Consider the following 21,449-nt stretch of genomic DNA (forward strand, 5'->3'; position numbering starts at 1 on the left):
GTAGAATTTTGTGATAAGTGTTAGATCTGTTACATCCAGGAATTTAAACTTTTAGCTCTGTTGGTCATATGCAACACTTCTGGTTATTGCAACTAAAATTAATTGTGACAATTGCTTTTTATGCTCATTTAGTGCTGCAGTTTTACTGTAGTTGTTATACTTTGCTTCTTTTAATTTAGCCAGTAACTTTATCTTAAATATATTTGTAGCAAGTAAGGAAGCAAGAGAATATGTAATTTGATTTATCTTTTTAGGGAATGTTTCCTTGAGAATGTCAATTCTGGTGTGGGGTTTTTTTTGTTGCTGTTTGTTTTTGTTTGTATTTTCATGTGAACTGTTGAGATGAGGGCACGTGCTTGTTTTAGTGATGCACTGACCATTATGTGCTGTTAGCGAAGCTGAAACATAATTAACAAAATTCTTACTTGCGTTTTTTTTATTTGCAGATTTTCTGTTAATGACTCATCCTAAGAAACTTCACATAATTGACTGCTGTTTCGTATGGACCCAGTGAAACCCACCAAACTACTTCAAGCTTGGCAGTGCTTAGCTCATGAGCTCCTTGTGCCTTTTGGATCTTTGCAACATATTGATGGTGATTGAGGATTTGAAAGAACCTACTCAACTATTTTGTGGCAGTGCACATGGTTTTATATTTTCAGGAAATTATTTTGTAAAGAACAACTTTTAATATTGTAGTTTCACCTGTTTAATCTGATAAATGTTGAGGTGCAGTTTTGCTTTTAGAAATAACCATTACTTTAGTTAATAGGAAGTGCAAGTACAGTATGTTTTTGATGCTATTTTGTTCCTGTACACAGGGATGTACAGGTCTTTTGTATTCATGAGTTAAACTTTTGTAAATCACTAACGAGCTTCAGAGAAAATAGCTTTTTCACAAGCGTATTCAAAACGTGTAACATAGTGGCAAAGGTATTGCTGTAGCACCTGCTTCAACCAGCATAGAGTTTTCATGCCCTGAAAAATAAACCTGCAACAGTATCTACTATATTTCTAAATTGGTACAGTATTTTAGGCAGCTCTATGATTACATATATTTGAGAGCAATATGTCACTAGTTTGCAGGTGATATGTAGCAACAGGAGTATCCTGATGTATAGTACATGTATTACCTTTTAGCGCAGGTTTTGAAGTAGTAATTCAATCTTATTCATCATGGTAGGAAAATTAAAGCAATACAGTTGAGGGGGTGGGGCTTTTGGCAATAATGGACAAAAACTGAAGTCCGATTTAATTTAATTTAATTTTTTTCCTCTGAGTATACATGCCTGGGTGGAAGGGAGCCAGAGAAGCTGAGCGTCGCATGATACATACCTCACAAGCAGGTATAAGCGTAACACCAGCGTTCTGTGTGGTGGTGTTGTTTCTCCTGTAAGATATTTATACACGTTTTTGTTCTTAAGTACATTAGATACAGTGCATCAACATAATTTGTTTATAATTTTCTGAAAGTGTATTTTAAATATGTATTTACCAGTTAATATGCAAATAACTGAGTTATAGATATTCTTTCACAAAAAGGTAGTAACTGTGCAGTACGGAGTGATTTTTTTTTTTTTTTTTTCCTCATAAAAAGTATAGGTAAGACTATAAAGTTGCTTTCAGTTATATATTTATGGTACTGCTAGATGGGTAATATCTTTTTCTGTTTTTTTGTTTCTTGGTTTTGGTTTTTTTTTGGTTTGTTTTCCTTTTTCAACCCAGTATGTATATTATGCTGAAGTTTTGGGACGTTTTTCAGTACTTAGCAGTGGAATTGTTGGTGTAAATTTATTTTTGATAAAGGCTGGGTGTGTTTATTTTATGGTTCAAACCTGCACATTTTGTTTTTGCACAAAAGTCATTTTAAAGAATCTGAAATATATCTGCCAAATATTGAAAAAGTAATGGTGTGCAAGTAAATACTGCATTTTTAGTCAAATGTTGCCATTACATCGTTTTTATATAAAGGACACTTGTGAGAGATGGTGGTTAGATATGCCAAGGACAATTATTTTCAATGGTGCCTACACTGTAAAAATTACTTTTAACTCCTTGTTTTAATTTTAAAAAAAATGTTTCTGTTTAAATCTTTCATCTGCTATATAACTGAAATTCGATTAGAATTTATATCTGAGAAAAAAGTCTGGAAATAGTTTTTGAAAACAATAATGTTATGGATTAAATAAATATTTTTATAAATGTAAAAGCAGCAAAAGTTGTAAATACAGTTGATCTGAAGCTTTACAAAATAACTGCATCACAGAAACAAATTGTAGTGTTCCTCTAGCTTCTGTAGTTGTTAGTCTTGTAAATCTGTTTATAGATGAAGCTTATTTCAATGTTTTGGGAGGTTTTAAATGGTTTAAAAATAAATATTTAAGTTCTGTAAACTTTCATGAGCTTGTTCTGTTGTGCATTTTATTCTGGATCTTAGTAAATGTGCAAAGGTATGGATATACCTCTTATAAACTTGTGTTGTAGTTGAGCAAAACTGTTCCTTGCACAGAGTTGCAGGGGTGTTTTGAAAAGGTCTGGGTCCCCCCCATGCTGTTCTTGTCCGGAGGATGCCCGCCAGCTGCTGCGCCCCCGGGGACGCTCACAGCCGGAGCAGCGCCAGGGTTCGGTTTGATCTCATGCCTAAAGAGGAGTCGTCAGGATCTGTGTGCTCAGATGAACGTGCGGTGCCGGTGACAACGCTGTGGTTTTTTTTTTTTTTTTTTTTTTTTTTTTTAAACGTTCTGACTTAATCATGAACTCGTTGTGGATTCAAGGTACAAAAAGGTCTGTGCCACAGTTACCTCGGCTTTACTTCAGCAGTCTCATCCCAGATCTTATTTCAGAGAGCCATACTCAATTCGCAGAATTAAAAACATGTTTTTACTTCTGTGTCGCTTCCCTTAAGGCGTTCTTTTATACAGGAGGCCGAGGGGAGAGGTGAGGGGAATTTCTCCCAAATTTTGTAATGGGTGGCTCTGCCCTCTTAATGGAGGGGCTTTAATCTATGCAACCCTAACGATTCTGAGTAGCTGAGGTTACTGAGTTTAAAGAGAAAATTGAAACCTGCCCTGTTTGTGCTATGACTGTAACAAGCCGAATTATGGTGCCTCTTCTTTTCTTGTGAAATGGGTGGGACGTATACCTACCTCATAGGGCAGTGTGGGGATTCATTAATCCACGTATGTATAGAACAGCCTCGTGCTCTTTATGATACAGTCCATTCAAGAAACCGTTTTATTGCACTGCATATGGCATTTCAGCTCCTAAAGTCTCTGTGCATCCTAAGACTATAATTTAACTCTTAAGAATGGATGTCTGTATTACTGGTTTCCAGAGCAGAGTTGTCTTTCTGCCCCCCCCCCCAGCCCCCATGTGTTAGTTATTGATGAACTATGTAACTTAATCAGCAGTATTCTGTTGCTGGCAGATAGCTAATGGAAAGATTTATCAAAATATTCATGGAGGAACCATCCCGTTTGTTACATTTTACCACTGTAGACTGAGAAGAATTTGATACTGAAGTAGTCTTAAAGTAGTCTGAATCACAGAACGGAGAAATGTATTTGGTCTTTGCTGGCTGAGTCCTTTATCAGTGTAAGGATTCTTAAAATCCCTGGTCTGATTCCTCTAATACACTTTTGTACAGTGAACGTGTAATCGTAATAAACCTGTTCTTGCATTCAATTGAATGTGTAGTCGAATAGGAAAGTAGGTAGAGTCTTAATGTTTGCACAAAGTTTAGCAGTTGTTAAAGGTATGATTTTTATCACACTGTTTTATGATTTAACACTGGAATAAAATTATTTTCCTCTTTGCAAAGTTGTAGTGTTATGTATGTTGGCTTGCCTTATTTCATACTTTCCAATAAATGAAGTTACACTTAAATATGGAGATGAATTAAACACATTGAAACCTGTTTTAGTATTTCTCTAAAGTTCTTTAATGTTAGTTTTAATATATACTGTGTACCTTTTTGCTGCTTTTATATCCTGTCATATACACCATATATACCTGAAGAGTTGCCAAATATCTTGCATTTTGAATTTCAAGAGTAGCTTTAGCTGTAGTGGTATATTTTAGTAACCCCTCATTGCTTCAGTCCAGATGCATGGAGTAGCTGAAGATGTTTCGACACTAACGGTGCTTGGTCCCTCTCGCCCCCCCTTAATACCAGTTACTTTCATAAGGACTATAAAATCTGGCGTTTTCCCTGATATTGTTATCTTTCTTTCACTATCAACAGACCAAATCATTCCATGTTACTGTTCCACACTCTTTTTTTGCCTAGTGATAATCATTTAATAGCTGTTCTATGTCTTTTCTGACCTCCTTTTTGGTAAAAAGGGCTGAGAAGGTACCATACTAGTACTATGAGGAAGAACTTACTCTGGTGTTATTTGGGTTCTGCCTTGACACGTAAGCCACTGCTTCCTGTGATTATTCCTCTGACAGTCTGAGGAAAACTAGTTTATGCAATCAGTTTAGGTTAAGAATGGTAATTTCTGTCACTTACTCACTGGCTGCTTTGTTCCTCTGCTATTGACCATCGTGTAGGATGTGCTAAGTCACATTGCGCACAGCATGCCCCAGCACTCTCTAGTCCATGGAAAAATCCAAAAATAGTTCCCAAGTCCTTGTTCCTCCTTCTCAAAGCTAGGAGGAGGCCCCTGCTATCCTGTTCTTCCCAGCACGGTCTTCTGTCTGGAATGCCAGTGCCGGCAGCTCCTGGAGGCGAGCAGCGTAGCTGTGCTCTGATCCCCCGCGGGAGGGCTGCTGCCTCGTCGGGGCCGTGCTCGAAGGAAAGCTGGCCTGGGCCAGCCTTTGCCTGTGCCTCCATATGCTTTGCCTGTGAGTTTAAGGTATAACCCTTTAAGGGACACTGTCTGAAGGCTGTATGTACGTTTTGTATTTGAAACGCTGCTCCTTTTCTCTACCAAATCATGCGTGTAGACTGCCATACTTAAATGCTGTATTGAGAGGTGATTCTTGCCCTTTCCCAAGTGTGGAGCTTTGGGAAAGGGAAGAGACAGCTCTGCTTTTTTTTTAATAGCCCCTGCGCCTGTTCCGGAGCAGCATGTGGGGTCCAGGTAGTTCACAGCTTTTTCAGCGCTGGCTGGCCTTGAGCAAAAGCAACCCTAGTGTGCCCTCTTGTTGATCTAACACATTTCTTTGGGCAACCAACCAAGAATGTGGTTGTTTTGAGCAGCATTCAGTGAATCCAGGCAAGGCTGCTGTCGCCAAGACACTGAAAGCACAGAGGGAGCCAGCAAGCAGCAGAGAGAGGGAAACCAGCCTGGCAGCGCGGTGGAGCATCCCCGGCTGCCCAGGAGCCCTGGGGTGCGGAGGAAGGTGGCTGAGGTTGCCTGCGGCATTGGAGGTGCAGCTTCAACGGGGGCCAGCTGCTGCAAAGAGGAACGCAAAGCTCAGGTGTGAGCAACTTGGCTTTATTGTCCAGCTTCTAAAACAGAGAACAGAGATGTGCAGGGTGCGGCCGTACCCAGAAGCCTGCTTCTCCTTACTTTGCAACTAACCTTTTTTCTGTCTTTCCCCCAGCTTCCTCATTTCTGAAATCCATTCTCGCAGGCCGCAGTGATTATTGCGGCTGTGCATTTACTGGGCTGGTGCTCTCCTTGCAGTGACATCCTACAGAATCTTACAGGGTTGTTCTTAAAGAAAAATAATAAAATCCTCCCCTAAAATCTTACAGAAATAGCATCATTCTTTAGTTGTCTGGGACCTCTTTCCTGTGTGGGTTTCCCATAGTTCTAGGGTAAGCAAGTCTTTTTTTTTAAAATAAATACACTTCTACTTCAAGCATTTTATACCTTTGCCCTTTCAGGGGACAATGAATAAATCATTTTCCCGCCACCCTATGGATTTTAAGAATTCCCCTCTCCTGCTTCTTCTTTATAACTTTATAGAAACAGCCCTGGTAAAAATAACATTGTGCTCGTGTAGCAAATAGAAACGTTTAGAAGCACCATGGTTACAGCAAGCTTCCTAATGCCAAGGGTGAGCACCAGCTGCCTGCTTTTTCCTGCCCCCTCCTGTGATCTTCTTCCCCCATGTTGCTTGATGAGGCCTGGTTCAGGGGAGCGAGGGGCCTGGCTGTGAGCCTCGCTCCCCGGATCGGAGCAGTACATGGAGGGGCCGTGGCCCTGGAGCTGCTGCTAGAGCACAGGGGCTAATGGGCGTAAGGAAGGTGCAGCCGCGGAGTCAAGTTCATTAACCCTTTTCTGAGAAATCTCTGCGGGATGCTGCTAAAGTGATTTGTGAGCACTGCTGTGGTATTTCTTGTTGGGAGGATGATGCTCAAAACTGGCTGGGGAAAAGACAGAGCTGTTCGCACCCAAACGTGCCACCCCGTCCGGCAAGGACCAGGTACCGGCCTGCAGCCCCGGCTCTGCACTAGGGCAGCAGCCGCGTCCGGCAGACAGGCAGCTCCCAGACCTGGTCCGTCCCCTCTGAAACCACACTGACAATCCTGCTCCTCTTCCCACAGAGACACCCTGGAGCTGAACCCCCCTGGGGTTGTGTGGGAAAGCTCCGGTGGTGCTTCCAGGTGGAGTGCAGGGGATGGGTATATCCAGTGGTGCCCTCATTGTCCACGAACACCCTCTACAGCTAACTAACGGCACGCACACGACACGAGCCCACCCCGACGCTCTGCGAGGAGCAAACAGCTCGCTGAGACGCTAGGTGAAGTAACTGGCGGCCCCCCGGGGAGTCCTCTCCACCGCGGCGCCGGTGGCCAAGGCCACTTCCTCGTCCTCTTCGTCCAGCTGGAGGCTGCCGGAGGAGAGCCGCAGCCGGGCGGCGGGCGAGGGCCACGGCCGGCCATAGCGGGCGCCGCACTCGGCGGCCAGCAGGTCGGGGTCGGAGTCGCTGGACTCGGTGCTGCTGCCCACGCAGCGCTCGGCGGGGCGGCGCGGCCCGGCCGGGAGCCCCTGCGGGGCGGCCACGGGCCGGAAAGCGCCCGCCCGCCGGCTGCTGAGAGCCGGGCAGGGCCCCAGCGGCCTGAACTCGGAGCCGCAGGGGAACCGCAGGCTCTTCATGTCCGACTGGCTCCAAGAGCGCTTGGGGGGCTGCTCGCGGGGGCCGTGCTCCAAGGAGCGGGCTGCCGGCCGGCTCGCGGCCTCCCCGGTGCCAGTGCTGACGGCGGGGCCGCGGCCCAGGGGCGCCCCGGGCCCGTCCTCGGCAGGCGCCTGGCGCGGCAGTGGCGGCCGGTCCACGTAGAAGCGCACGTGGGGGGCGGAGGCCGGCGGCGGGCGGCCGGGCGGCGCCGAGGGCAGGTCGGCGGAGGCCGGCGGCCGTGCCGCCTCCCGCATATTGCCGGTGGAGGTGTTCTTGGCGGCGGCGGGCAGCCCGTGGCGGGGCTCGAAGGACGTCAGGGGCGGCGGCGGCGGGCCGAAGGGCTCCCAGGCCCGCTCCCGCTCCAGCGCGGCCCAGAGCAGGGGGAAGGCGGAGCTGCTGCGGGAGGGCGGCAGGAAGGGCGCCCGGCCGTGCGGCAGCTCTGTGGCACCCGCCGCGTCCAGCGTGGGCTCCGAGGCATGGGCGCCGTTGGCGGTGCCGTACGAGCCCCGGCTGCCGTAGGCCAGGCGCAGCTCCTCCACCTGGGCGGGGACAGCGGGCGGTGGCGGCCCTGCCTGCGCCACGCGTGAGGGCCGCTGCGCCTCGCCGCCCGCCCGTGCCACGACGGGGGGGGAACCTACCTGCTTGGACACGTCCGTCAGGAGGTCCGGCGAGGAGCGGCACTGCCGCTCGTCGTAGCGGGATGCGCCGCGCTTCCTGCAAGGCCCAGGGCGTCAGTCGGCGCGTGGCTGCCCACGCCGTTTCCCCCCCTCGCCCCGCCAGCCCCCGGTACCTCTCGAAGGGCAGGCTCCGCAGCTGCCCCTTCCTCCCGTGCTCCAGCAGCTGCCTCTGTGTCCTCCCGCTGCGGCCGCCGGCGGAGAAAGGCCCAGGAGGAGCCATCAGCCTCGGCCCCGCTCCCCGGAGAGGAGGCGACCGGCAGGACGGACGGCGCCAGCCTTGGGTTCGGTTGTCTTCTGGGGGGTTTTTACCTGTAGCGGAAACTGGAGCCCTTGCTGCACAGGAGGGCTTTGGGCTTGGACTTGGGTTCCTCGGAGAGCCTGAAGAAGGCATGATACTCCACACACATCTTCCAGAAGGTCTTGCAGGTGTCCCTGCTGGCCATGGCGAACTCCAGCGTGTCCTTGTGCAGCGCCTGCGTGGCCGCGAGCAGGCGGGCCGGCGTTGTCGTGAACAGGAAAGCAGCAGAAATGGGTTTTACTCAAAAAATCCAGGACTGTCCAGGCCCGCCAGCCAGCAGAGCGGGTCTGGGTAAGCCCAGGCTCGCGGCAGGCGACCCCACCACCCGGTCCTGAGCCGGGCAGCTGCTGCTGCCACAGTACTTACGGCAATGTTGGCATGGAGCTTGATGAGGAAATGCTTCCTCTTGAAGCTGAGCTTTCGGATTTTGGACCAGTTGAACGTGTTGATCTTTGTGTTGCCCTGCAAAGCCGGACGCGGTGGTTACGGGGGGAAGCGGGGACTGCAGAAGTAAGCTGGGCCAAGAGGTGACCCTCGGAGACACTGATACGGAGCAGACCCGACCTGAGGAGACTCTGACACAGCCCCGGCATCCCACCTTCGATCCCGTTCTCCATCGTCTGGTCCCAAAAATGGGAACGGAGCTTCAGGGCTTAACTCTACCAACTGAAGCTATTTGTAAGCCTCCACGATCCCAAGGCAACCTCAGCAGACGGCAAATACCCCTTACCCTTGGGTACCTGTACCATCGGTTTGCATGCGTCAACGCAATGCTTGTCGCTGCAGGAGCAGATACAGCCGTGTTACGTCATGCCACGACCCCGGGACCCTCCTGGTTTCCCGAGGGCGCCCGGGCTTTATTGGGATCACAGCTGCTCTAACCACGTATGCGTGCGAGGGCTGTTTACGGCTCTGCGTAAATAACTGGGTCTAGCAGCGCTAATTACGAACAGCAGACCCGCAGTCAGGATTTTTTCTGCTCTGGCAAGATGTTCCCAGGTTGAAATTAAGTCAGCGTGGGAGGCGAGCACTGCTTCACACGGGCTGCGAGGCAGTCTGTATTTATTCTGCCGCGATGCCGTGATTACAGCGTTATGTAATTGCACAGACATTAGATGGCTATTTTTTGCTCGAAGATTATACAGTAAACACGTGTGACGCAGCCATGTAACCTGTGGTGCCGACATCGCCGTGCTCCGGTTTACAAGGGCAAAACACGGCTCTCCCGTCCGCGGTGCCAGCGCGGAGGCCCGTCGGGGTGTGCTCATCCTCATGGGGTATTGGGGCGGTTTGGGGGCTACGCAGGCTGCTGAAGCCCCCCCCCCCAGCAGCAAGGCCACCCGGCAGCTTACCCGCAGCACCAGCACCCCCATGGGCGTCACGGCCAGGTTGATCTGCATCCCTTCCCCGTCGCTGGCGGGGTGCGGGCGAATCCCGTACATCTCCAGCTTCCGGGCTACATCCAGCAGCTGCATGTCCGACTCGGCTGGCGTCTTCCCGCTGGAGATGCCAATGAAGAGACAAGAGTGAGACGGCAGCTGCCGAAACGGGCTGGAAAAAGGCACGCTTTGGGCGCACCGCTGCGCTCGCCGGAGGAGGACGGCGAGGGCTCACGCGGGGCGCCAGGCTCACGCGTCGCCAGCTCTGCGTGCTGATTAAAACGTCCCCATTTGCAGGCGTCCGAGCACCGTGCTGTGATGGCACGCTTTTGGGGTGGGTTTCGGGGCCGGAAAGGCCAGGAGCCGGGCGGCGGCGCTTGCCTGTGTTTCCGGTGGTAGTGCATGATCTGGTCGTCCAGGCGCTCCTGGTTGGGCAGGTACTTGTGGGTCGCCAGGTGCTGCCGGTCCGTTTCTTCGTGGAAGTCGCCCAGCTCGGCTGCGGGGCACAGGGGCGGCGGGGTGAGGCTGCAGGAGCCCGCCGGGACACCACGATGCCCCTGGATCCCCCCGCCGCGGCCCGGACCCCCTGCTCCCCGCGGGCGCTCGCCTGCCCTTACACTGCAGCAGGTGGGAGACGAGCAGCGCGGCGCTCTTGTCGCTGCAGGGCAGCCGCCCGAACACCAGGTCTTTCTTGATCTGGAGGGTGAAGAGGTACCTGCGGAGGGGGAGAGGACAGTGCCCTGAGAAGGGGTCTTTTGCCAGGATGCAGCTCCACAGAGAGCCAGGGCTGTGCTGCAAGGGGCTGGCTGCCCTGGTGCTGCTCCCATCACTAGGTTTCAGAGTTAACAGTCCTTTATGCTTCAGAGGGCATTTGCCCTCTTAGGGCTAATGAGCTGCTGAAGCACTGCATTGGTTACATTCTTAGTCCCTCTTTGCAATCCTTTCTTCAAAACATAAGAGCTAACTACGTTGTTTTTAAAAATAAAATTAAAGTTCTTATTTCAGAATGCAACTTGCAGCTAGACTGAGCAAAGTCAAACTCATGCACAACTTCTAGAAGTTCAGCAGTAAACAAGTTGCAGCCTCCTAAGAGTGCTGATCCATCAAGTGGATTTTAATTTGTTTATAAACAGAGGCTCAAGAAAAGATTTTTGCTTTTTTGTTCCATAAAGTACAAAGCTGTTTCACTACATAGAATTACCCATTAATAGATGGGTTCAGGTGGATGAAGATAAGGAGTTTAAATACATGCTTAGCAATTGCAAAAATAATATAGGACTGTGCAGTAAGAAAGGACCTGAGCAAACACTGTACCTGGTCAGCTCTTCTCTCAGATGTCCAGGGTCCACTGGGAAAAATTTCACCATAAATTTGAAAAGAACCTCCTTAGGATCTTAAAACACAACACCTTCATAAGTTTTCTTTTATGTGCCTGTTGAGAACATTTACAACTCTCTTCACACATGCTGCCTCCTGACGGAGTAAACCACTCGGATCCCTTGCAAATTAGGATTTAAAAGCCGCGAGCACTAGGGACTCCCTGCTGCCCCAGGACAACCAGCCCGCCCAGCTCCCCGGCGTTACGAACAAAAATGAGCTGCGAGTCGGGTGCCAAACCTGCACTAAGGGAAAACGCACCAGCATTTCTTTGAAACGGCAATTTGCCCCGCGGTCCCGCTGCAGTGGGTGTCCGCAAGGCTGATCGCGGGCAGCCTCAGGCACGCAGACCTAAACATTGGACTAGTGGAAAAGGGGGGGCAGGCTGAATGCAGAGGGCTGTGACCCCCCCCCCAGGGCAGCAGGGACAGGGGGTGCACGCGGGTGACTCGGTGCACCCGGAAAGGGGGGGCTTTTTATCAAGCTCGTCCCTTACAGGGAGATTCATCCAAACACACACACACCCCGAGCATCCCCTCCTCCTCAGCCAAGCTGTCGGCACATGAACAGCCCAAGCCTAAAACAGTGCAGTTAGTTAGTTACCCAATTGCAAAGGCAGCAGCATTTCTGCAGGATTTTATATAGGGATTGTGGTGACCTCAAAAATCCTGCCCGGCCTCAGACTATAGAAGGAGCCCAGGTAAATGCCAGAAACCGAGTCCCTTCCCCAAGCACAAAAGACTGTGCAAATGCACCTGTGCCAGGCTGTCACTGAACATAAGAAGTTTATTTGTTAAATACTTACTTTTTACTTGCTTTGTTATGGGTTTTAGTAGTTCCAACCAGACCTGAAATAAGGCAATGTAGAACGGGGTAAATAAGTAAGTGGCATAGCAGGCCAAGCAATAGAAATAAAAGATGCAGCATCATGCAAGAATGCAATAAAAAACGCCGGTCAGCCCTGCTAGTGTGCCGAGCCATCCCACGGTGGGGGAGGCCCACACGCCGTGGACGGCTATGGATAAACCCCAAGGGCTGCGGCCGGCCCCGGGACAGGGACGGAGAGGGGAGCAGGGCTGGCAGCGAGCGCGAGGCGCTGGGCCCGTCACTCACATGGTTCCCAGCCTGGCTCCGAAACTCCAGCCCAAAGTACTCCTTCTCCGCAAGGTTGAGGTGGCCGCAGGTCAGGTTGAAGAGCCCTTTGCCGCAGGATTTTTGCTACCGGTCAAACACACCGCGGAGGCAGCGGATTAGGCGATGCCAAGAGCGGAGAGGACCCAATTTCAGTGAGATCTGGAAGGCATTTCTGCCCCCCCCCCCCCATATGATCTGTGGGATTTTTCCTGACCCTGCCACGGCCAAACTTTGTTCAATAAATGCTCATGGCACATGGGACAGGAACAAGCATGCTGTGTGCCACTTTCCTCAGCTCTTAGAAATCAGATTCCTTCTCACCGCTTTATTACAGAACTTAATAAGCAGGAAAGAAAAAGAAGAGGGAAAAAAATCGAATTTTTGGCTTTTTGAACCGCTGCTCCAAGCGGCTCCATCCCCAGCTCCTGAGGACGTGCACCTGGTGCCCAGCATTACCACGGGAGAAGGCCGTGTGAGCCAGGAGCTGCCATGGCAAAAGCGTGCGATCAGCAGCAAGCCGCTCACGCCGCAAACCCGTGCAAGGGGCCGGGGCGCACGGACCACCAGCGAGCTCCCACCCGGCTGCAAATGGGACGCGCGCGGGCAAGAGCCCGGCATCCTTGCAGCAGCCTCACGGAGGCAGACGAGTCGCCTCCCGCGTTATTGCTAGGGGTCGTTAACAGCAGCAGGATGGTGCGGCGAGAGCGCGCTGGGTGCCCACGGTCAGCTGGGCACTTTAGCAACGTTAACGAAGCCGCGCGACACACAGGTAAGGGAGGCCGGTCGTTATCTGTTCTCAGTATCCAAAATACTCCGAGCGTAAGCGAGTTCCCTGATGTGCCTGGCCCTGCTTGCCCCATCCCGCTCTCTCCACGCGCTCCAGAAGGCACCAAAAAATCAGCAGGGAAGTGCCAGAAAAGCAACAAAAATCCTGCTACTCCTTTATTACCTGATGAAAAGCGGACCAAAAAAGAAAAAAAAAGACCGCTGGTTAGTGCAAAAGCAAGCTGGGTCAGACACCTGCTGCATCCCTGCATTGCTGGCGACGAAGACGAGGGCAGGCTGCGGCTGCGGCGGGCCAGCGGCTGCTCGCCACCCTCCCGGCAGGCAGGGGAGGGCGTCGCGGCCGCTCGGTGCGCGGCACGCTAATGACAAGCTTTCACAGCTTCTCCTGGCACGAAATTGCTAGCTCTGCGCTGCGAGGCTGCCGAAAAGTGATCGCATAATAACAGCACTCGCTCCGCAGCCCTCCTGGCTCTCCTCGAAATGACTGGATCGCCAGGGCAATTAAAACAATTACAACTGTTTTATTTCCAAAGCTGGAATTTTGCAGCATGAAAAGCCTCAGCCTTTTGTCAGGCAGCCGGCAAAAACCAGCAGCTCTTATCGGGTTACTGCCCACCGCGCGGCTGCTGCAGGACAGGGCGCCCCGCAGCCCGTGAGCATCCCGGCACGGCCCCGGGTAGGAAACCCTGGCGGCCAGCGGAGAGGCGAGCTCAGCTTGCCCTTGCTCTCCGCACTGGGAGCGGACGGGACGGGAAGCAGGGGGGGATTTTTCCACGTGCTGGGCGTGAGGATGTCCCCTGCGTGGCTGTGGCTGGGTGCAAGGCTGCAACCCAAACCCCAAGTCCCTCGCTGCAGCAGCGCGCATGGCCAGCTCCACGCAGCTCCTTTCAATAAACCCCCATCCTTAATCATCGCAAAGGGCACGAGGCTGCAGGAGACTTTTTGTCCTGCGTTCACTCAGCCCCAGCAGTTTCGCTGGGCTTGCTCGATTTGTCTTTTCTTTCCTCTTTTTGTTTGAGATGAATCTTGCCCTGTAGCAAATTATACTTGCAAAGAAGCAAGCGCCGCGCGCGCTCGGGCTTTGTCGGGCTGCGGAGCGGTTTGCTCTTGCCGTGCTGCTCGCGGAGAGGCTCCGAGCGCGGCACAAGTTCACAGCTAATTTTTTTAACTCTTTCCGGAGAGCAGGCGAATGTCCCGAGTGCTTTTACAGACGAGGGCACACGCCAGACCAGAGCTCCCGCCGCCCGGGGGGCAGAGGAGGGGGAGGCGGCACTGCGGCATCTCCTCGTGGTGCCAGAGGCCTCCCGGCCTGCTGCCCTCAGCGCCAGCACCTGCCCGAAAGCCATCCCAGCCTGTCCCAGCCGACACGCGGGCTCCCGCGGTGAAGCCACCCAGCAAACTTATGGTGGCTCCAGTACCAGCACTGACACACTTTGCAGTCACAGGTTTTGCACTTACAAAGCACTGGAAAACTCGGGTGCATCCCTCGCCGAGAGCGGCTCGGAGCAGCGACCTGGAAGCCGGCATGGCAAACCGAAGTCGGGGCACGCGGAGAGCGATAAGTCACCAGGCGAGAGCTGGAAACCAGCAGCTGAAGCAGCCCGTGGCCGCCCCGACCCGCCGGTGGGGATGAGACGCCGGGCCGGGTTCGGGTACCGCCAAGACGCAGGCGAAAAAGCCGCCGCGGGGCCAGGGCCGAGCCCAGTCCCCTGCCAAGCCGGCCTGGAACCAGACCTCGCCGCACGCGCTGCCAGCCCTGATACCCACGCGACGCAGCGCGTGCACCCAGCGCGAGGGGGAATCAGGCCCGCCGTGTTTTGCCTCTTCTGCAATTTCCCCTCCCTTTATACTGAAATACCACACGTACAAAAGAGCTTTCCAAAGTCGGGAAGGGTTTGGGAATTGTTGCTTGAAATATCTGCTCCAAGCTTAGCCCAAAGCGGTCCTTTTATGATGGCGAAGCCACTAATCCAGCTACTCATTTATCGTAACCATACAGCATCAAATGCATGAAATGCCTAAAAGGGGTTTCCAGTATCTTTCCATGTAAAGAAAGGAAACGTCTAGGAGTTCCTCTAATGGAAGCTATTTGCTGCAATAACGTTGTGCAGAGCTATAGTGCTGTAAGAGTTTCGGGCAAAGAAGAAAGCAGAGATGGGAAAGTACAGCAGTACTGTGGCAGCAGCATCTTTCAGATTGTCTCTCACTGTGCCCTGATCTAACCAGTATGAAAAACAGCATTTTTAAATGACCAGGCTCATTCTTAAGCTGACTCCAGGTCTATGATACATCATTAACTGAATTACCTTAAATAACTTGCATGCTGTTTCAAATGATGGAATTACTTTACAATCCTCTTTTGTTCAAAACTGCTATTGCAAAGAAACCAAAGTACTTCTGAGACTGAACACAAGTTTTCTTATGCTATGCTATAAAAACCGAAAACAGGATTATCTAAGGAATGCAATACAACTTGAAGAAAAATAGGTTTATATAAAAAAGTTTCGTCCCATAGGAGATGCAGGTAAGTACTAGAATAGATCTACTTGAATTATCCAGTTCAGTTATCTATTGTGATTATCAAATCCTAATCAACAGTAAATGCTCAATCACTCTTGTAAGAAGATATGTTTCTAAAATATAGACAGGATACCACTTTATATTTAGCCCCAGATATATAAATATATTTATATATAATCTATAATATCATAGATATTAACACTTAACATTTAAAATACATTTAAACAGTTAATATTCAGAGCTAGTATTTATAAAGTGTGAATTACTAATGACAGTGTGCTTTGGGACACTGTAATACAGAAAATAAGATCCAAGATCCGCAGTTCTCCTCAAAGCCACACAGTTTTCTTTTTCAATCAAATACCCAAGAAGAGATGTACATACAGATGTTTCTCACCATGGGTAGTTTGGCTCAATATGTTATTTTTATTCTGTTCCCGGATTTTTTTCTTCCCTGTTGAATGCTTATACTGGCAGCCAAAAAATTGAAACAGAATTCCACACTTGTCAAGACCATCACTTTATATTAGCTGATTCCCCCAAAAATGACACCGGATAAGTAAAAGCCATTCCTCCTTTATAAATAATGCAAATAAGAGAGGACAGCAGGAGTATGCTGGTGCTGAAAGACACTTAGCAATCAGCACGACAAGCTCTTGGTTTGGATTTGGGGTTTTTTTTGCTTTTTTGTTTTTGTTTCCTTTTTTTTTTTTTTTTTTTGCAAAGCCCAAACCGAGAAGCTATCACAGCCCATCAGAGGCTTATGCAATCCTTCGGAGCGGCACGGACTGCATCAACGAGCCCAAAACAGTAAGAATATGATGCCCACTTACATCAACTACGAAGATCTTCTGGGAGTCATCCAGAAACTGGACTTTGAGGTGCAGCATCCTCGAGCCGGCGGCTGGGCTCGCAGCAGGCGCGGGAGCGCTAGCAGTCGGAGCAGCGCGCCGGCAAGGCGAGCCCGGCTCTTCTCGCACGCAGCATCTCCCTCTCAGCTGGACGGCGAAGGCTGCGAGCGCAGGTGCAGGCTTCTCTCTGGAGCAAAGGAACCGAATGCCTAAAAGCAGGTTAAAAAAAATTACTGATATCCCCCCGGGTCTAAATATCTCCGCTATGTTGAGGGATATTTTCCCTCTCTGAATTACGTTTTTATTAATAGGGGGAAAGGTTGTCTGCCAGCGCTGCAGGATTTGCACTAGTGTGCCTGAGGTGGTCTCTGGTAAGCACAGAGCTTTAGCAGCTGCTGGTGGAGAAACGCAAGGGCAAAACGAGTCACGTTTCCTGCAGAGGGGCTGGGGGAGAGGAGCTAAGCTGCTCTCCCTGCGTTAAGTCACCGAGCAGTGAGCATCACCTTTTAAAATCAGGTTAAATTCCATTAAAACAAAGTGGCCAGCTAGCCTTGTGCTTGGCCAGTGCAGCTAGAAGTCTCCTGCTAGCTCTTGAGGTGGGAGACAAAATTACATATGATTCATACATATTCATATATATATAAAAAACTCATATTTTTATATATATATATATATATATATATATATATATATATTTGAGCAGATTTGAGCAGAAGTATGTTAAACTGGTAGATGGGCTGATACACTTCACCAGAGGATGGAGAACTGTTTCCAGCTGAAGTCAGCCCCCCGTGGGAGTCCTTGCTGGGGCTGGAGGTCCTGCCGCTCATGGGCACCTCGCACCCTGCTTTTGGCGTTTGTTAAGCTCACGACTCTTTGAGACAACCTGATTCCCGTCTCAGACCTAACGAGCCGTCGCCCCCACGCGCAGACACATGCGCACACTTACATGCTCACTGTGTCTCCAGATCCCAGAAGGGCGACTACTGCTGCTAAACGGACCGGGGAGGAAAAGCTCATCCTTCCAGCGCCGGAGCTGGCTGCCCACCCTCGGGATCGCCGGCACCCAGCCCAGCCCACTGGGCGCTACCTCCCCGCGGCGCGGCGGGCGTTGGGGGCTTGCGCTCGCTCAGTTGTGGCCCCTCTAGAATTTGTTTTTAAGCAGCGAACCGGGCAGCCGGTTCGCGCGCGGAGGTGCCCATGTGGGGTCTGGCCAGAGCCGGGTGCTCTTGGCAGGGCTGCTCTTGGTGCTGCACCACGGCCGCCCGGCACAGCTCTCCCGCGGAGCAGGGGCAGCGGCTGCGGCTGTGCTCACGTCCCTAGAGGTGCTGTTGTCCTATGCGGAGACAAATGCAATAGGCAGTGCATTGGGGATCATTGTCATCGCTGCTGGAAAAAGCCACAGCTACATACGATCCTGTGGGACCCTGAACAACAAAAATGCATCACGACAAACCTAAAATGCCGTGTTATATGCCGCTGAGATTTTGTTTCCTGCTTTCTTTTCAGTTTCCTATGGAACATCTGCTGTAAGTCACTCCCAGGCGGCTGTGCCATTTGCTGTGTTCCCTCTTACACTCCCCAGATACTCCCGGGTATGTCAGGACAGAGGCTGTCAGGTCACGCACTTAACTAGCTGCCCTGGCTGCAAGGAGGAAAAGCACAGAGCACCCACGGATTATCATTATCCTATACACTTTCCCATATAGCCAGCAAGTGAAGAATGCACTGGCAGGCTCCAAAATGACTTTCTGTCACCCTGCTAATAACACCCAGCGCCTTCCCTTGCTTGCTGGCACAAGCCCAAGCGGTGGGACCGCACCAACGCTGGGCAGGAGCCTGCATCCATCCTGGCCTGATGAACGCAGCACTGCCGGAGCGGTGGGGATTACGCGGTCAGTCCCCGCAGACGGCACAACCTGGTTCGACGGTAGCACAGGAATAAGTCGGCTCCGAGCACCGCGTCCGCTGGGGAGGGCCAGGTGCCCACGGGTCGCTGAGCGAAGCCCTGCAGCAGCATCGCCGGAGCGGGACGGGCAGGGGCAGGGGAGCACGCTGGGGTTCGGACTCCTGTTGAACAGGACAGAAGAGAAGCATGAAGATTAAAGCAAAACTGCTTTCCTTGTAAACCTGCGCCACAAAGCAGCTGAGCTCCTCTTCTGCCAGTGGCAGGGGAAAGGACTGGCTGTACTAAATGTACTGTCACTGCAGCTTGGGACCAAATTTCCAGTGCTTCCCTTGGCCCATGGTTCTTGCTCTTTGTGTCACCGGAGAAGGGCGGCTTCATGTAGAAATCAGTCAAGAGGGCCGAGTGCCGTTTCCCCATGCATTTTTAAATGCTCGTGTCATTAAATATCGCTAGGTGCGGATGGGGGCAAGCAGCGCTCCAGCGAGCAGCCAGCGCATCGCTGCGTTGGCCGGTCACAGGCAGGGCTCCTGCCGTGGCGGCACTGGGCGCACTGGAGCAGCGGGTTGGCCACCCCGGCGTGCGGTGGCAGGGCCCCAGGAGAAGTCCCCGTCGCCTTCCTTCTGCTGGGGTGACTGCAGCCGGCTGGAGCGGCGCATGGGGAGCTGCCGGGAGCGGCGGAGCCGGCTGGCTCGCCTGGAACCCCGGGAGGAGCAATCCTGGCTGCCGGCTCCCGCACTGAGTCACCGCTGACCTCCAGCCAGGCACGTCCGCCCTCCTTATTCACAGCGTCGAGGAATAACGTAGAAACGCAACGCAAATACGGTGCGGCAAAGTGGGGAGGAATTGCACTGGGCGAGCGGACAGCACTAGGCTGTGGTCTCTTTTGGCCTCTCAAACACCTCGGTGTTTGCCAGGACGGATCAAGCAGAACAGAAACAAAAAGTCTCATTTCTTCCAAATGCCGCTGTGAACTTTCCCTCCTGGTCTTCAGGGTTTGCTTGCTTGCTCCCTCCCTGCCCCCGGAAGCTGTGACCATGCCGACCTCCAGGACTTCTGATGCCAGGTTGAGTCACTGCCATTACGGTCCATGTGTTTTGTCGTTTTTAGCATCAAATTCATTTTAGACGACAGAAAAGGAAGAAGACAAGATAGACAAGATGGAAGAGAGGTCTGCCAGGGGATTTTAAATACCATAGCCCAAAAGGCAAGAACCCATACCCAGCTGACGGGGAGAAGGGTCATCCTGTACTAATCCTATTTTTCACACTCAAAGCATTTGCTATTGGCAACTGCTAGGGACAGGAACTCACCTAGGTGGACTTTGGTCCATAGTGGCCTTTCAAACATTTACCTTAGATCTTTCCTTCTTTAGCACAAACCCTTCAGCTGGAGTTGCCAGGAGAACTTCTGCGTTCACTCTTCACCCAAGCCATAAATCTCCCAGCTGCAGGGCCAGCAATGACAGCAAAAGGCCTGCTTGATTGCTGTTGCTGGAAGCAGGCTCAGGCACAGCCAAAGTCCTGTTTGAATAGCACTAGACACATGAGAGGAACATGATCAGCTGTTTGATATATCCAAGTCAGTGCACTAAAATTGGCAAAAAAAGGGAAATATCTTTCTGGAATAAGATACCTGCAATGTTCCCACCACCACACCTAAAGGAATTACTTCGCTCAGAATTGAGGTCCTGGCTTAGGTACTAGCTGTTTGAAAAACAAAACAAAACAAAATAAAATGAATTCTTAAAGGAGTCCAAAAGAAGTAGTTTTAAAAAACTACATCTGAAAGAACTGAGTTTGTTTAGCTTAGAAAAGGAAGAAGGGGAACTATAGTGGTCTCCTGAAGTGTGATGGACCATTTCAGTAAGAATGATCAGCTGTGCTCCAAAGGCATGGGGAAACAAAGAAATTGCCTGAAATTGTGGAAGATTTGAGTTAGGTCCCTTTACCGGTTAGGAATACTAGAGCAGGCTGGAGAAGCCAAGGATGATTCAAGCATGTGTCAGAGATGGTCCAAGGACCCTTGATCCTGCATTGGTGCAGAGAAAGGATGAGGCGATCCAGTGCCCTTCCGGTCTCACATTCCTCTGGCTCTACATGTGAGCCCACGTAGATGCTTCCCATTTGCAGGCTTGCATAAGTGAGGAGACGTTCCAAGGATTTAGTCATTCCTGGATCTCCTGTTGCCACTGGTTACAGAGGACCTGTGTGGGAAGGGGAAGGAGCTGGAGGTAAAAGGAAACGTTTTATTCCTGACTGTGCTGCTAATTCACTGGGTGACTGCAGGCAAGCACTCAGCCTCCCTGCAGACTCATACTCTCTTTTGTAAAGCACTGGCCCATCCCTGGATGAAAAGGGTTATACAAAAGATGCCAAACTCTATTAATCCATTGCTGAAAAAAGATCACAAGAACATCTGGCAAAATGGCACTTCACTGACAGCTCTCAGATGAGACTCTTCTCAGGAAAATATCAATAATTGGCCCTAAATAATAAGTTTTTCAAGTCTTTAACAATGAATATTATTTTTCACCTACTTCCCAAGTTGTATTTTATTTTGATCATATCTCTACAGTTGCAATGGACTGAGCACGTCCTTCGCTTCTAAAAACTTCTGCTCCAGAACCATTCTATTTATTGAATATAATAAACAATGATACATTTGCATTTCTACCAAATTGCCCTTGCAGAACACCAGCTAAATAGTCTGACATCAGTGTGCTGCAACCTGTTACTCATATAATTGCTGGGGAAACTGAAATCGTTGCATTTTTAATTTTGTGGTTTAGGTATAATCTGCCCATTACCTTCCAACTGCAGGATTGGGCTTCTCTGCCCAGCACTTTGTTCTGACACCAGAAGATGACATTACGTAGCAGCATTTCTCTCCCCAGTCTGCCCCAATCCTCCTCAGGACACAGATCTTTAGTGTCAGATACTTGGTGCCTGCTCTTCTTGCTAACACTCCCATTTAGAGCTGTACTTATGGCCATGCAACATCACTAATACTGCTCATTGAAAGAAACTGCTCATTGAAAGAAACTCAGTGGACACCCTGGTGTTCATCAGCATTAATAAAGTGTGTCAGCAAAACTTGATGATGCTGACAGGAGGGGACCAGTTGCTATGCATGAAAACTGGCAGGAGGACTTAATTTGGACCAGATTGCAATATAAAGTAGGTTTAGCTTTGTTTAAGCGCTAAATCAACTTCAAAGTCAATCATCCTGCTCTCCCTGCTTTGTTTTAGTAACAGTTTCTGACATTCAGTGGAGCAGAGCCACATCGTACAAATCCTGTTGTTGCAATTACATTTTTTACCTCAACTTTAGTGGAATCCCATCACTCTTTTTACCAAGCTGCAATAACAGAGCAGGAAATTGTAAATAACCCTTGATTATGCACAAAAAACTCCCAAGTATAATCTGCAATTCCAGACACGTGTT

General features: G+C 50.5%; 2 protein-coding genes across 2 annotated transcripts in view; one reads left to right on the forward strand and one right to left on the reverse strand.

The window, feature by feature from the left end:
• STK26 (serine/threonine kinase 26) overlaps positions 1-2,397 on the forward strand; it is a 32,668-nt gene extending 30,271 nt beyond the window's left edge. The window contains exon 11 of the mRNA XM_067304001.1: positions 447-2,397. Within this exon, the coding sequence (XP_067160102.1) occupies positions 447-471 (25 nt within the window). The 3' untranslated portion in view covers positions 472-2,397. The remainder of the gene's footprint in view (positions 1-446) is intronic.
• Positions 2,398-6,695: 4,298 nt separating this feature from the next.
• On the reverse strand, positions 6,696-16,160 carry FRMD7 (FERM domain containing 7). Its single transcript, XM_067304049.1, has 12 exons — positions 16,079-16,160; positions 11,919-12,023; positions 11,611-11,653; positions 10,743-10,821; positions 10,046-10,143; positions 9,810-9,924; positions 9,402-9,549; positions 8,416-8,511; positions 8,061-8,224; positions 7,865-7,933; positions 7,713-7,788; positions 6,696-7,613 (listed from the first exon to the last, which is right to left on the reverse strand). Exons 1-12 carry the CDS (start codon positions 16,133-16,135, stop codon positions 6,696-6,698), a joined length of 1,968 nt encoding a protein of 655 aa, XP_067160150.1. The 5' UTR covers positions 16,136-16,160.
• Between the last annotated feature and the right edge of the window lie 5,289 nt (positions 16,161-21,449).

This window comes from Apteryx mantelli, chromosome 13 (assembly GCF_036417845.1).
Source record: "Apteryx mantelli isolate bAptMan1 chromosome 13, bAptMan1.hap1, whole genome shotgun sequence".
Taxonomy (NCBI): domain Eukaryota; kingdom Metazoa; phylum Chordata; class Aves; order Apterygiformes; family Apterygidae; genus Apteryx; species Apteryx mantelli.